Source organism: Mobula hypostoma, unplaced genomic scaffold (genome assembly GCF_963921235.1).
Source record: "Mobula hypostoma unplaced genomic scaffold, sMobHyp1.1 scaffold_123, whole genome shotgun sequence".
NCBI lineage: Eukaryota > Metazoa > Chordata > Chondrichthyes > Myliobatiformes > Myliobatidae > Mobula > Mobula hypostoma.
The window spans coordinates 6515-23328 of record NW_026948196.1 but is presented as its reverse complement, the minus strand read 5'-3'; the positions used below and the strand labels follow the sequence as shown (position 1 = coordinate 23328).

The 16814-nt window shown below is 58.2% G+C and overlaps 1 protein-coding gene across 1 annotated transcript in view; it reads left to right on the top strand.

Annotated features, from left to right (window-relative positions):
• The window catches only part of LOC134341780 (spidroin-1-like), a 61201-nt gene extending 45402 nt beyond the window's left edge, over positions 1 to 15799 (top strand). The window contains exons 2-3 of the mRNA XM_063039702.1: positions 13814 to 15382; positions 15638 to 15799. Of these exons, the coding sequence (XP_062895772.1) occupies positions 13814 to 15382; positions 15638 to 15753 (1685 nt within the window). The 3' untranslated portion in view covers positions 15754 to 15799. The remainder of the gene's footprint in view (positions 1 to 13813; positions 15383 to 15637) is intronic.
• Positions 15800 to 16814: the final 1015 nt, after the last annotated feature.

The window sequence follows — 16814 nt, the reverse complement described above, 5'->3', positions numbered from 1 at the left end:
CGTCTGTGGAGAGGAACACGGACAGGAAAGGTTTAGAGGGATACGGTGGTCCGTCTGTGGACAGGGACACGGATAGGAGAGGTTTAGAGGGATACGGTGGTCCGTCTGTGGACAGGGAAGGTTTAGAGGGATACGGTGGTCCGTCTGTGGACAGGGACGCGGACAGGAGAGGTTTAGAGGGATACGGTGGTCCGTCTGTGGAGAGGAACACGGACAGGAAAGATTTAGAGGGATACGGTGGTCCGTCTGTGGACAGGGAAGGTTTAGAGGGATACGGTGGTCCGTCTGTGGACAGGGACGCGGACAGGAGAGGTTTAGAGGGATACGGTGGTCCGTCTGTAGACAGGGACACGGACAGGAGAGGTTTAGAGGGATACGGTGGTCCGTCTGTGGACAGGGACGCGGACAGGAGAGGTTTAGAGGGATACGGTGGTCCGTCTGTGGACAGGGACGCGGACAGGAGAGGTTTAGAGGGATACGGTGGTCCGTCTGTGGAGAGGGACACGGACAGGAGAGGTTTAGAGGGATACGGTGGTCCGTCTGTGGACAGGAACACGGATAGGAGAGGTTTAGAGGGATACGGTGGTCCGTCTGTGGACAGGGACACGGATAGGGAAGGTTTAGAGGGATACGGTGGTCCGTCTGTGGACAGAGACGCGGACAGGAGAGGTTTAGAGGGATACGGTGGTCCGTCTGTGGACAGGGACACGGACAGGAGAGGTTTAGAGGGATACGGTGGTCCGTCTGTGGACAGGGACGCTGACAGGAGAGGTTTAGGGGGATACGGTGGTCCGTCTGTGGACAGGGACGCGGACAGGAGAGGTTCAGAGGGATACGGTGGTCCGTCTGTGGACAGGGACACGGATAGGAGAGGTTTAGAGGGATACGGTGGTCCGTCTGTGGACAGGGACGCGGACAGGAGAGGTTTAGAGGGATACGGTGGTCCGTCTGTGGACAGGGACGCGGACAGGAGAGGTTTAGAGGGATACGGTGGTCCGTCTGTGGACAGGGACACGGATAGGAGAGGTTTAGAGGGATACGGTGGTCCGTCTGTGGACGGGGACACGGATAGGAGAGGTTTAGAGGGATACGGTGGTCCGTCTGTGGACAGGGACACGGACAGGAGAGGTTTAGAGGGATACGGTGGTCCGTCTGTGGACAGGGACACGGACAGGGGAGGTTTAGAGGGATACGGTGGTCCGTCTGTGGACAGGGACACGGGTAGGAGAGGTTTAGAGGGATACGGTGGTCCGTCTGCGGACAGGGACGCGGACAGAGAAGGTTTAGAGGGATACGGTGGTCCGTCTGTGGACAGGGACACGGACAGGAGAGGTTTAGAGGGATACGGTGGTCCGTCTGTGGACAGGGACACGGACAGGAGAGGTTTAGAGGGATACGGTGGTCCGTCTGTGGACAGGGACACGGATAGGAGAGGTTTAGAGGGATACGGTGGTCCGTCTGTGGACAGGGAAGGTTTAGAGGGATACGGTGGTCCGTCTGTGGACAGGGACGCGGACAGGAGAGGTTTAGAGGGATACGGTGGTCCGTCTGTGGAGAGGAACACGGACAGGAAAGATTTAGAGGGATACGGTGGTCCGTCTGTGGACAGGGAAGGTTTAGAGGGATACGGTGGTCCGTCTGTGGACAGGGACACGGACAGGAGAGGTTTAGAGGGATACGGTGGTCCGTCTGTGGACAGGGACACGGACAGGAGAGGTTTAGAGGGATACGGTGGTCCGTCTGTGGACAGGGACACGGACAGGAGAGGTTTAGAGGGATACGGTGGTCCGTCTGTGGACAGGGACGCGGACAGGAGAGGTTTAGAGGGATACGGTGGTCCGTCTGTGGACAGGGACACGGACAGGAGAGGTTTAGAGGGATACGGTGGTCCGTCTGTGGACAGGGACACGGATAGGAGAGGTTTAGAGGGATACGGTGGTCCGTCTGTGGACAGGGACGCGGACAGGAGAGGTTTAGAGGGATACGGTGGTCCGTCTGTGGACAGGGACGCGGACAGGAGAGGTTTAGAGGGATACGGTGGTCCGTCTGTGGACAGGGACACGGACAGGAGAGGTTTAGAGGGATACGGTGGTCCGTCTGTGGACAGGGACACGGACAGGAAAGGTTTAGAGGGATACGGTGGTCCGTCTGTGGACAGGGACACGGATAGGGAAGGTTTAGAGGGATACGGTGGTCCGTCTGTGGACAGGGACGCGGACAGGAGAGGTTTAGAGGGATACGGTGGTCCGTCTGTGGACAGGGACACGGACAGGGAAGGTTTAGAGGGATACGGTGGTCCGTCTGTGGAGAGGGACGCGGACAGGAGAGGTTTAGAGGGATACGGTGGTCCGTCTGTGGACAGGGACACGGATAGGGAAGGTTTAGAGGGATACGGTGGTCCGTCTGTGGACAGGGACGCGGACAGGAGAGGTTTAGAGGGATACGGTGGTCCGTCTGTGGACAGGGACACGGATAGGGAAGGTTTAGAGGGATACGGTGGTCCGTCTGTGGACAGGGACACGGATAGGAGAGGTTTAGAGGGATACGGTGGTCCGTCTGTGGACAGGGACACGGATAGGAGAGGTTTAGAGGGATACGGTGGTCCGTCTGTGGACAGGGACACGGATAGGGAAGGTTTAGAGGGATACGGTGGTCCGTCTGTGGACAGGGACGCGGACAGGAGAGGTTTAGAGGGATACGGTGGTCCGTCTGTGGACAGGGACACGGATAGGAGAGGTTTAGAGGGATACGGTGGTCCGTCTGTGGACAGGGACACGGATAGGAGAGGTTTAGAGGGATACGGTGGTCCGTCTGTGGACAGGGACGCGGACAGGAGAGGTTTAGAGGGATACGGTGGTCCGTCTGTGGACAGGGACACGGACAGGAGAGGTTTAGAGGGATACGGTGGTCCGTCTGTGGACAGGGACGCGGACAGAGAAGGTTTAGAGGGATACGGTGGTCCGTCTGTGGACAGGGACACGGACAGGAGAGGTTTAGAGGGATACGGTGGTCCGTCTGTGGACAGGGACACGGACAGGAGAGGTTTAGAGGGATACGGTGGTCCGTCTGTGGACGGGGACACGGACAGGAGAGGTTTAGAGGGATACGGTGGTCCGTCTGTGGAGAGGGACACGGACAGGAGAGGTTTAGAGGGATACGGTGGTCCGTCTGTGGACACAGACACGGATAGGAGAGGTTTAGAGGGATACGGTGATCCGTCTGAGGACAGGGACACGGACAGGAAAGGTTTAGAGGGATACGGTGGTCCGTCTGTGGACAGGGACACGGACAGGAGAGGTTTAAAGGGATACGGTGGTCCGTCTGTGGAGAGGGACACGGATAGGAGAGGTTTAGAGGGATACGGTGGTCCGTCTGCGGACAGGGACACGGACAGGGAAGGTTTAGAGGGATACGGTGGTCCGTCTGTGGAGAGGAACACGGACAGGAGAGGTTTAGAGGGATACGGTGGTCCGTCTGTGGACACAGACACGGACAGGAGAGGTTTAGAGGGATACAGTGGTCCGTCTGTGGACAGGGACACGGACAGGAAAGGTTTAGAGGGATACGGTGGTCCGTCTGTGGACAGGGACACGGACAGGAGAGGTTTAAAGGGATACGGTGGTCCGTCTGTGGAGAGGGACACGGATAGGAGAGGTTTAGAGGGATACGGTGGTCCGTCTGCGGACAGGGACACGGACAGGGAAGGTTTAGAGGGATACGGTGGTCCGTCTGTGGAGAGGAACACGGACAGGAGAGGTTTAGAGGGATACGGTGGTCCGTCTGTGGACAGGAACACGGACAGGGAAGGTTTAGAGGGATACGGTGGTCCGTCTGTGGAGAGGAACACGGACAGGAGAGGTTTAGAGGGATACGGTGGTCCGTCTGTGGACAGGGACACGGATAGGGAAGGTTTAGAGGGATACGGTGGTCCGTCTGTGGACAGGGACACGGACAGGAGAGGTTTAGAGGGATACGGTGGTCCGTCTGTGGACAGGGACACGGACAGGAGAGGTTTAGAGGGATACGGTGGTCCGTCTGTGGACAGGGACACGGACAGGAGAGGTTTAGAGGGATACGGTGGTCCGTCTGTGGAGAGGGACACGGATAGGAGAGGTTTAGAGGGATACGGTGGTCCGTCTGTGGACAGGGACGCGGACAGAGAAGGTTTAGAGGGATACGGTGGTCCGTCTGTGGACAGGGACACGGAGAGAAAAGGTTTAGAGGGATACGGTGGTCCGTCTGTGGACAGGAACACGGATAGGAGAGGTTCAGAGGGATACGGTGGTCCGTCTGTGGACAGGGACGCGGACAGGAGAGGTTTAGAGGGATACGGTGGTCCGTCTGTGGACAGGGACGCGGACAGGAGAGGTTTAGAGGGATACGGTGGTCCGTCTGTGGATAGGGACGCGGACAGTAGAGGTTTAGAGGGATACGGTGGTCCGTCTGTGGACAGGAACACGGATAGGAGAGGTTCAGAGGGATACGGTGGTCCGTCTGTGGACAGGGACACGGATAGGAGAGGTTTAGAGGGATACGGTGGTCCGTCTGAGGACAAGAGAGGTTTAGAGGGATACGGTGGTCCGTCTGTGGACAGGGACACGGATAGGGAAGGTTTAGAGGGATACGGTGGTCCGTCTGTGGACAGGGACACGGACAGGAGAGGTTTAGAGGGATACGGTGGTCCGTCTGTGGACAGGGACACGGACAGGAGAGGTTTAGAGGGATACGGTGGTCCGTCTGTGGACAGGGACGCGGACAGAGAAGGTTTAGAGGGATACGGTGGTCCGTCTGTGGACAGGGACACGGACAGGAGAGGTTTAGAGGGATACGGTGGTCCGTCTGTGGACAGGGACACGGACAGAGAGAGGTTTAGAGGGATACGGTGTTCCGTCTGTGGACAGGGACGCGGATAGGAGAGGTTTAGAGGGATACGGTGGTCCGCCTGTGGACAGGGACACGGATAGGGAAGGTTTAGAGGGATACGGTGGTCCGTCTGTGGACAGGGACACGGATAGGAGAGGTTTAGAGGGATACGGTGATCCGTCTGTGGACAGGGACACGGACAGGGGAGGTTTAGAGGGATACGGTGGTCCGTCTGTGGACAGGGACACAGACAGGAGAGGTTTAGAGGGATACAGTGTACCGTCTGTGGACAGGGACGCGGACAGGAGAGGTTTAGGGGGATACGGTGGTCCGTCTGTGGACAGGGACACGGATAGGGAAGGTTTAGAGGGATACGGTGGTCCATCTGTGGACAGGGACGCGGACAGGAGAGGTTTAGAGGGATACGGTGGTCCGTCTGTGGACAGGGACACGGACAGGAAAGGTTTAGAGGGATACGGTGGTCCGTCTGTGGAGAGGAACACGGACAGGGAAGGTTTAGAGGGATACGGTGGTCCGTCTGTGGACAGGGACACGGACAGGAGAGGTTTAGAGGGATACGGTGGTCCGTCTGTGGACAGGGACGCGGACAGGAGAGGTTTAGAGGGATACGGTGGTCCGTCTGTGGACAGGAACACGGACAGGGAAGGTTTAGAGGGATACGGTGGTCCGTCTGTGGACAGGGACACGGACAGGAGAGGTTTAGAGGGATACGGTGGTCCGTCTGTGGACAGGGACACGGACAGGAAAGGTTTAGAGGGATACGGTGGTCCGTCTGTGGACAGGGACACGGACAGGGAAGGTTTAGAGGGATACGGTGGTCCGTCTGTGGACAGGGACATGGACAGGAGAGGTTTAGAGGGATACGGTGGTCTGTCTGTGGACAGGGACACGGAGAGGAGAGGTTTAGAGGGATACGGTGGTCCGTCTGTGGACAGGGACGCGGATAGGAGAGGTTTAGAGGGATACGGTGGTCCGTCTGTGGACAGGGACACGGACAGGAGAGGTTTAGAGCGATACGGTGGTCCGTCTGTGGACAGGGACGCGGACAGAGAAGGTTTAGAGGGATACGGTGGTCCGTCTGTGGACAGGGACACGGAGAGAAAAGGTTTAGAGGGATACGGTGGTCCGTCTGTGGACAGGGACGCGGACAGGAGAGGTTTAGAGGGATAGGGTGGTCCGTCTGTGGACAGGAACACGGATAGGAGAGGTTCAGAGGGATACGGTGGTCCGTCTGTGGACAGGGACGCGGACAGGAGAGGTTCAGAGGGATACGGTGGTCCGTCTGTGGATAGGGACGCGGACAGTAGAGGTTTAGAGGGATACGGTGGTCCGTCTGTGGACAGGAACACGGATAGGAGAGGTTCAGAGGGATACGGTGGTCCGTCTGTGGACAGGGACGCGGACAGAGAAGGTTTAGAGGGATACGGTGGTCCGTCTGTGGACAGGGACACGGAGAGAAAAGGTTTAGAGGGATACGGTGGTCCGTCTGTGGACAGGGACGCGGACAGGAGAGGTTTAGAGGGATACGGTGGTCCGTCTGTGGACAGGGACACGGACAGGAGAGGTTTAGAGGGATACGGTGGTCCGTCTGTGGACAGGGACACGGACAGGAGAGGTTTAGAGGGATACGGTGGTCCGTCTGTGGAGAGGGACACGGATAGGAGAGGTTTAGAGGGATACGGTGGTCCGTCTGTGGACAGGGACACGGACAGGGAAGGTTTAGAGGGATACGGTGGTCCGTCTGTGGACAGGAACACGGACAGGAGAGGTTTAGAGGGATACGGTGGTCCGTCTGTGGACAGGGACACGGACAGGAGAGGTTTAGAGGGATACGGTGGTCCGTCTGTGGACAGGGACACGGACAGGAAAGGTTTAGAGGGATACGGTGGTCCGTCTGTGGACAGGGACACGGACAGGAGAGGTTTAGAGGGATACGGTGGTCCGTCTGTGGACAGGAACACGGATAGGAGAGGTTCAGAGGGATACGGTGGTCCGTCTGTGGACAGGGACGCGGACAGGAGAGGTTTAGAGGGATACGGTGGTCCGTCTGTGGACAGGGACGCGGACAGGGAAGGTTTAGAGGGATACGGCGGTCCGTCTGTGGACAGGGACGCGGACAGGAGAGGTTTAGAGGGATACGGTGGTCCGTCTGTGGACAGGGACACGGACAGGAGAGGTTTAGAGGGATACGGTGGTCCGTCTGTGGACAGGGACGCGGACAGGAGAGGTTTAGAGGGATACGGTGGTCCGTCTGTGGACAGGGACGCGGACAGGAGAGGTTTAGAGGGATACGGTGGTCCGTCTGTGGACAGGGACGCGGACAGGAGAGGTTTAGAGGGATACGGTGGTCCGTCTGTGGACAGGGACATGGACAGGAGAGGTTTAGAGGGATACGGTGGTCCGTCTGTGGACAGGGACACGGACAGGAGAGATTTAGAGGGATACGGTGGTCCGTCTGTGGACAGGGACACGGGTAGGAGAGGTTTAGAGGGATACGGTGGTCCGTCTGCGGACAGGGACGCGGACAGAGAAGGTTTAGAGGGATACGGTGGTCCGTCTGTGGACAGGGACACGGACAGGAGAGGTTTAGAGGGATACGGTGGTCCGTCTGTGGACAGGAACACGGACAGGAAAGGTTTAGAGGGATACGGTGGTCCGTCTGTGGACAGGGACACGGATAGGAGAGGTTTAGAGGGATACGGTGGTCCGTCTGTGGACAGGGACACGGATAGGAGAGGTTTAGAGGGATACGGTGGTCCGTCTGTGGACAGGGACACGGACAGGACAGGTTTAGAGGGATACTGTGGTCTGTCTGTGGACAGGGAACACGGACAGGAGAGGTTTAGAGGGATACGGTGGTCCGTCTGTGGACAGGGACACGGACAGAGAAGGTTTAGAGGGATACGGTGGTCCGTCTGTGGACAGGGACGCGGACAGGAGAGGTTTAGAGGGATACGGTGGTCCGTCTGTGGACAGGGACACGGACAGGAGAGGTTTAGAGGGATACGGTGGTCCGTCTGTGGACAGTGACGCGGACAGGAGAGGTTTAGAGGGATACGGTGGTCCGTCTGTGGACAGGGACGCGGACAGGAGAGGTTTAGAGGGATACGGTGGTCCGTCTGTGGACAGGGACACGGACAGGAAAGGTTTAGAGGGATACGGTGGTCCGTCTGTGGACAGGAACACGGATAGGAGAGGTTTAGAGGGATACGGTGGTCCGTCTGTGGACAGGGACGCGGACAGGAGAGGTTTAGAGGGATACGGTGGTCCGTCTGTGGACAGGGACGCGGACAGGAGAGGTTTAGAGGGATACGGTGGTCCGTCTGTGGACAGGGACACGGACAGGAGAGGTTTAGAGGGATACGGCTTGTCCGTCTGTGGACAGGAACACGGATAGGGAAGGTTTAGAGGGATACGGTGGTCCGTCTGTGGACAGGGACGCGGACAGGAGAGGTTTAGAGGGATACGGTGGTCCGTCTGTGGACAGGGACATGGATAGGGAAGGTTTAGAGGGATACGGTGGTCCGTCTGTGGAGAGGGACGCGGACAGGAGAGGTTTAGGGGGATACGGTGGTCCGTCTGTGGACAGGGACAAGGATAGGGAAGGTTTAGAGGGATACGGTGGTCCGTCTGTGGACAGGGACGCGGACAGGAGAGGTTCAGAGGGATACGGTGGTCCGTCTGTGGACAGGGACACGGATAGGGAAGGTTTAGAGGGATACGGTGGTCCGTCTGTGGACAGGGACACGGATAGGAGAGGTTTAGAGGGATACGGTGGTCCGTCTGTGGACAGGGGACACGGATAGGAGAGGTTTGGAGGGATACAGTGGTCCGTCTGAAGACAGGGACACGGATAGGGAAGGTTTAGAGGGATACGGTGGTCCGTCTGTGGACAGGGACGCGGACAGGAGAGGTTTAGAGGGATACGGTGGTCCGTCTGTGGACAGGGACACGGATAGGAGAGGTTTAGAGGGATACGGTGGTCCGTCTGTGGACAGGGACACGGATAGGAGAGGTTTAGAGGGATACGGTGGTCCGTCTGTGGACAGGGACGCGGACAGGAGAGGTTTAGAGGGATACGGTGGTCCGTCTGTGGACAGGGACACGGACAGGAGAGGTTTAGAGGGATACGGTGGTCCGTCTGTGGACAGGGACGCTGACAGGAGAGGTTTAGGGGGATACGGTGGTCCGTCTGTGGACAGGGACGCGGACAGGAGAGGTTTAGAGGGATACGGTGGTCCGTCTGTGGACAGGGACACGGATAGGAGAGGTTTAGAGGGATACGGTGGTCCGTCTGTGGACAGGGACGCGGACAGGAGAGGTTTAGAGGGATACGGTGGTCCGTCTGTGGACAGGGACGCGGACAGGAGAGGTTTAGAGGGATACGGTGGTCCGTCTGTGGACAGGGACACGGATAGGAGAGGTTTAGAGGGATACGGTGGTCCGTCTGTGGACAGGGACACGGATAGGAGAGGTTTAGAGGGATACGGTGGTCCGTCTGTGGACAGGGACACGGACAGGAGAGGTTTAGAGGGATACGGTGGTCCGTCTGTGGACAGGGACACGGACAGGAGAGGTTTAGAGGGATACGGTGGTCCGTCTGTGGACAGGGACACGGATAGGAGAGGTTTAGAGGGATACGGTGGTCCGTCTGTGGACAGGGACGCGGACAGAGAAGGTTTAGAGGGATACGGTGGTCCGTCTGTGGACAGGGACACGGACAGGAGAGGTTTAGAGGGATACGGTGGTCCGTCTGTGGACAGGGACACGGACAGGGAAGGTTTAGAGGGATACGGTGGTCCGTCTGTGGACAGGGACACGGATAGGAGAGGTTTAGAGGGATACGGTGGTCCGTCTGTGGACAGGGAAGGTTTAGAGGGATACGGTGGTCCGTCTGTGGACAGGGACGCGGACAGGAGAGGTTTAGAGGGATACGGTGGTCCGTCTGTGGAGAGGAACACGGACAGGAGAGGTTTAGAGGGATACGGTGGTCCGTCTGTGGACAGGGAAGGTTTAGAGGGATACGGTGGTCCGTCTGTGGACAGGGACGCGGACAGGAGAGGTTTAGAGGGATACGGTGGTCCGTCTGTGGACAGGGACACGGACAGGAGAGGTTTAGAGGGATACGGTGGTCCGTCTGTGGACAGGGACGCGGACAGGAGAGGTTTAGAGGGATACGGTGGTCCGTCTGTGGACAGGGACGCGGACAGGAGAGGTTTAGAGGGATACAGTGGTCCGTCTGTGGAGAGGGATACGGACAGGAAAGGTTTAGAGGGATACGGGTGGTCCGTCTGTGGACAGGAACACGGATACGGAAGGTTTAGAGGGATACGGTGGTCCGTCTGTGGACAGGGACACGGATAGGGAAGGTTTAGAGGGATACGGTGGTCCGTCTCTGGACAGGGACGCGGACAGGAGAGGTTTAGAGGGATACGGTGGTCCGTCTGTGGACAGGGACACGGACAGGAGAGGTTTAGAGGGATACGGTGGTCCGTCTGTGGACAGGGACGCTGACAGGAGAGGTTTAGGGGGATACGGTGGTCCGTCTGTGGACAGGGACGCGGACAGGAGAGGTTCAGAGGGATACGGTGGTCCGTCTGTGGACAGGGACATCGATAGGAGAGGTTTAGAGGGATACGGTGGTCCGTCTGTGGACGGGGACGCTGACAGGAGAGGTTTAGGGGGATACGGTGGTCCGTCTGTGGACAGGGACGCGGACAGGAGAGGTTCAGAGGGATACGGTGGTCCGTCTGTGGACAGGGACACGAATAGGAGAGGTTTAGAGGGATACGGTGGTCCGTCTGTGGACGGGGACACGGATAGGAGAGGTTTAGAGGGATACGGTGGTCCGTCTGTGGACGGGGACACGGACAGGAGAGGTTTAGAGGGATACGGCGGTCCGTCTGTGGACAGGGACAGGGACAGGGGAGGTTTAGAGGGATACGGTGGTCCGTCTGTGGACAGGGACACGGATAGGAGAGGTTTAGAGGGATACGGTGGTCCGTCTGTGGACAGGGACGCGGACAGAGAAGGTTTAGAGGGATACGGTGGTCCGTCTGTGGACAGGGACACGGACAGGAGAGGTTTAGAGGGATACGGTGGTCCGTCTGTGGACAGGGACACGGACAGGAAAGGTTTAGAGGGATACGGTGGTCCGTCTGTGGACAGGGACACGGATAGGAGAGGTTTAGAGGGATACGGTGGTCCGTCTGTGGACAGGGAAGGTTTAGAGGGATACGGTGGTCCGTCTGTGGACAGGGACGCGGACAGGAGAGGTTTAGAGGGATACGGTGGTCCGTCTGTGGAGAGGAACACGGACAGGAAAGATTTAGAGGGATATACGGTGGTCCGTCTGTGGACAGGGACACGGACAGGAGAGGTTTAGAGGGATACGGTGGTCCGTCTGTGGACAGGGACGCGGACAGGAGAGGTTTAGAGGGATACGGTGGTCCGTCTGTGGACAGGGACACGGACAGGAGAGGTTTAGAGGGATACGGTGGTCCGTCTGTGGACAGGGACGCGGACAGGAGAGGTTTAGAGGGATACGGTGGTCCGTCTGTGGACAGGGACGCGGACAGGAGAGGTTTAGAGGGATACGGTGGTCCGTCTGTGGACAGGGACACGGACAGGAAAGGTTTAGAGGGATACGGTGGTCCGTCTGTGGACAGGAACACGGACAGGAGAGGTTTAGAGGGATACGGTGGTCCGTCTGTGGACAGGGACGCGGACAGGAGAGGTTTAGAGGGATACGGTGGTCCGTCTGTGGACAGGGACGCGGACAGGAGAGGTTTAGAGGGATACGGTGGTCCGTCTGTGGACAGGGACACGGACAGGAGAGGTTTAGAGGGATACGGTGGTCCGTCTGTGGACAGGGACACGGACAGGAAAGGTTTAGAGGGATACGGTGGTCCGTCTGTGGACAGGAACACGGATAGGGAAGGTTTAGAGGGATACGGTGGTCCGTCTGTGGACAGGGACGCGGACAGGAGAGGTTTAGAGGGATACGGTGGTCCGTCTGTGGACAGGGACACGGACAGGGAAGGTTTAGAGGGATACGGTGGTCCGTCTGTGGACAGGGACGCGGACAGGAGAGGTTTAGAGGGATACGGTGGTCCGTCTGTGGACAGGGACACGGATAGGGAAGGTTTAGAGGGATACGGTGGTCCGTCTGTGGACAGGGACGCGGACAGGAGAGGTTTAGAGGGATACGGTGGTCCGTCTGTGGACAGGGACACGGATAGGGAAGGTTTAGAGGGATACGGTGGTCCGTCTGTGGACAGGGACACGGACAGGAGAGGTTTAGAGGGATACGGTGGTCCGTCTGTGGACAGGGACACGGATAGGAGAGGTTTAGAGGGATACGGTGGTCCGTCTGTGGACAGGGACACGGATAGGGAAGGTTTAGAGGGATACGGTGGTCCGTCTGTGGACAGGGACGCGGACAGGAGAGGTTTAGAGGGATACGGTGGTCCGTCTGTGGACAGGGACACGGATAGGAGAGGTTTAGAGGGATACGGTGGTCCGTCTGTGGACAGGGACACGGATAGGGAAGGTTTAGAGGGATACGGTGGTCCGTCTGTGGACAGGGACGCGGACAGGAGAGGTTTAGAGGGATACGGTGGTCCGTCTGTGGACAGGGACACGGACAGGAGAGGTTTAGAGGGATACGGTGGTCCGTCTGTGGACAGGGACACGGACAGGAGAGGTTTAGAGGGATACGGTGGTCCGTCTGTGGACAGGGACGCGGACAGAGAAGGTTTAGAGGGATACGGTGGTCCGTCTGTGGACAGGGACACGGATAGGAGAGGTTTAGAGGGATACGGTGGTCCGTCTGTGGACAGGGACACGGACAGGAGAGGTTTAGAGGGATACGGTGGTCCGTCTGTGGACGGGGACACGGACAGGAGAGGTTTAGAGGGATACGGTGGTCCGTCTGTGGAGAGGGACACGGACAGGAGAGGTTTAGAGGGATACGGTGGTCCGTCTGTGGACACAGACACGGATAGGAGAGGTTTAGAGGGATACGGTGATCCGTCTGAGGACAGGGACACGGACAGGAAAGGTTTAGAGGGATACGGTGGTCCGTCTGTGGACAGGGACACGGACAGGAGAGGTTTAAAGGGATACGGTGGTCCGTCTGTGGAGAGGGACACGGATAGGAGAGGTTTAGAGGGATACGGTGGTCCGTCTGCGGACAGGGACACGGACAGGGAAGGTTTAGAGGGATACGGTGGTCCGTCTGTGGAGAGGAACACGGACAGGAGAGGTTTAGAGGGATACGGTGGTCCGTCTGTGGACACAGACACGGACAGGAGAGGTTTAGAGGGATACAGTGGTCCGTCTGTGGACAGGGACACGGACAGGAAAGGTTTAGAGGGATACGGTGGTCCGTCTGTGGACAGGGACACGGACAGGAGAGGTTTAAAGGGATACGGTGGTCCGTCTGTGGAGAGGGACACGGATAGGAGAGGTTTAGAGGGATACGGTGGTCCGTCTGCGGACAGGGACACGGACAGGGAAGGTTTAGAGGGATACGGTGGTCCGTCTGTGGAGAGGAACACGGACAGGAGAGGTTTAGAGGGATACGGTGGTCCGTCTGTGGACAGGAACACGGACAGGGAAGGTTTAGAGGGATACGGTGGTCCGTCTGTGGACAGGGACACGGACAGGAGAGGTTTAGAGGGATACGGTGGTCCGTCTGTGGACAGGGACACGGATAGGGAAGGTTTAGAGGGATACGGTGGTCCGTCTGTGGACAGGGACGCGGACAGGAGAGGTTTAGGGGGATACGGTGGTCCGTCTGTGGACAGGGACACGGATAGGAGAGGTTTAGAGGGATACGGTGGTCCGTCTGTGGACAGGGACACGGACAGGAGAGGTTTAGAGGGATACGGTGGTCCGTCTGTGGAGAGGGACACGGATAGGAGAGGTTTAGAGCGATACGGTGGTCCGTCTGTGGACAGGGACGCGGACAGAGAAGGTTTAGAGGGATACGGTGGTCCGTCTGTGGACAGGGACACGGAGAGAAAAGGTTTAGAGGGATACGGTGGTCCGTCTGTGGACAGGAACACGGATAGGAGAGGTTCAGAGGGATACGGTGGTCCGTCTGTGGACAGGGACGCGGACAGGAGAGGTTTAGAGGGATACGGTGGTCCGTCTGTGGACAGGGACGCGGACAGGAGAGGTTTAGAGGGATACGGTGGTCCGTCTGTGGATAGGGACGCGGACAGCAGAGGTTTAGAGGGATACGGTGGTCCGTCTGTGGACAGGAACACGGATAGGAGAGGTTCAGAGGGATACGGTGGTCCGTCTGTGGACAGGGACACGGATAGGAGAGGTTTAGAGGGATACGGTGGTCCGTCTGAGGACAAGAGAGGTTTAGAGGGATACGGTGGTCCGTCTGTGGACAGGGACACGGATAGGGAAGGTTTAGAGGGATACGGTGGTCCATCTGTGGACAGGGACACGGACAGGAGAGGTTTAGAGGGTTACGGTGGTCCGTCTGTGGACAGGGACACGGACAGGAGAGGTTTAGAGGGATATGGTGGTCCGTCTGTGGACAGGGACGCGGACAGAGAAGGTTTAGAGGGATACGGTGGTCCGTCTGTGGACAGGGACACGGACAGGGAAGGTTTAGAGGGATACGGTGGTCCGTCTGTGGACAGGGACGCGGACAGAGAAGGTTTAGAGGGATACGGTGTTCCGTCTGTGGACAGGGACGCGGATAGGAGAGGTTTAGAGGGATACGGTGGTCCGCCTGTGGACAGGGACACGGATAGGGAAGGTTTAGAGGGATACGGTGGTCCGTCTGTGGACAGGGACACGGATAGGAGAGGTTTAGAGGGATACGGTGATCCGTCTGTGGACAGGGACACGGACAGGGGAGGTTTAGAGGGATACGGTGGTCCGTCTGTGGACAGGGACACAGACAGGAGAGGTTTAGAGGGATACAGTGGTCCGTCTGTGGACAGGGACGCGGACAGGAGAGGTTTAGGGGGATACGGTGGTCCGTCTGTGGACAGGGACACGGAGAGGGAAGGTTTAGAGGGATACGGTGGTCCGTCTGTGGACAGGGACGCGGACAGGAGAGGTTTAGAGGGATACGGTGGTCCGTCTGTGGACAGGGACACGGACAGGAAAGGTTTAGAGGGATACGGTGGTCCGTCTGTGGAGAGGAACACGGACAGGGAAGGTTTAGAGGGATACGGTGGTCCGTCTGTGGAGAGGAACACGGACAGGAGAGGTTTAGAGGGATACGGTGGTCCGTCTGTGGACAGGGACGCGGACAGAGAAGGTTTAGAGGGATACGGTGGTCCGTCTGTGGACAGGAACACGGACAGGGAAGGTTTAGAGGGATACGGTGGTCCGTCTGTGGACAGGGACACGGACAGGAGAGGTTTAGAGGGATACGGTGGTCCGTCTGTGGACAGGGATACGGACAGGAAAGGTTTAGAGGGATACGGTGGTCCGTCTGTGGACAGGGATACGGACAGGGAAGGTTTAGAGGGATACGGTGGTCTGTCTGTGGACAGGGACATGGACAGGAGAGGTTTAGAGGGATACGGTGGTCTGTCTGTGGACAGGGACACGGAGAGGAGAGGTTTAGAGGGATACGGTGGTCCGTCTGTGGACAGGGACGCGGATAGGAGAGGTTTAGAGGGATACGGTGGTCCGTCTGTGGACAGGGACACGGACAGGAGAGGTTTAGAGCGATACGGTGGTCCGTCTGTGGACAGGGACGCGGACAGAGAAGGTTTAGAGGGATACGGTGGTCCGTCTGTGGACAGGGACACGGAGAGAAAAGGTTTAGAGGGATACGGTGGTCCGTCTGTGGACAGGGACGCGGACAGGAGAGGTTTAGAGGGATAGGGTGGTCCGTCTGTGGACAGGAACACGGATAGGAGAGGTTTAGAGGGTTACGGTGGTCCGTCTGTGGACAGGGACGCGGACAGGAGAGGTTCAGAGGGATACGGTGGTCCGTCTGTGGATAGGGACGCGGACAGTAGAGGTTTAGAGGGATACGGTGGTCCGTCTGTGGACAGGAACACGGATAGGAGAGGTTCAGAGGGATACGGTGGTCCGTCTGTGGACAGGGACGCGGACAGAGAAGGTTTAGAGGGATACGGTGGTCCGTATGTGGACAGGGACACGGAGAGAAAAGGTTTAGAGGGATACGGTGGTCCGTCTGTGGACAGGGACACGGACAGGAGAGGTTTAGAGGGATACGGTGGTCCGTCTGTGGAGAGGGACACGGACAGGAGAGGTTTAGAGGGATACGGTGGTCCGTCTGTGGACAGGGACACGGACAGGAGAGGTTTAGAGGGATACGGTGGTCCGTCTGTGGAGAGGGACACGGATAGGAGAGGTTTAGAGGGATACGGTGGTCCGTCTGTGGACAGGGACACGGACAGGGAAGGTTTAGAGGGATACGGTGGTCCGTCTGTGGACAGGAACACGGACAGGAGAGGTTTAGAGGGATACGGTGGTCCGTCTGTGGACAGGGACACGGACAGGAGAGGTTTAGAGGGATACGGTGGTCCGTCTGTGGACAGGGACACGGACAGGAAAGGTTTAGAGGGATACGGTGGTCCGTCTGTGGACAGGGACACGGACAGGAGAGGTTTAGAGGGATACGGTGGTCCGTCTGTGGAGAGGGACACGGATAGGAGAGGTTTAGAGGGATACGGTGGTCCGTCTGTGGACAGGGACACGGACAGGGAAGGTTTAGAGGGATACGGTGGTCCGTCTGTGGACAGGAACACGGACAGGAGAGGTTTAGAGGGATACGGTGGTCCGTCTGTGGACAGGGACACGGACAGGGAAGGTTTAGAGGGATACGGTGGTCCGTCTGTGGACAGGGACACGGACAGGAGAGGTTTAGAGGGATACGGTGGTCCGTCTGTGGACAGGGACGCGGACAGGGAAGGTTT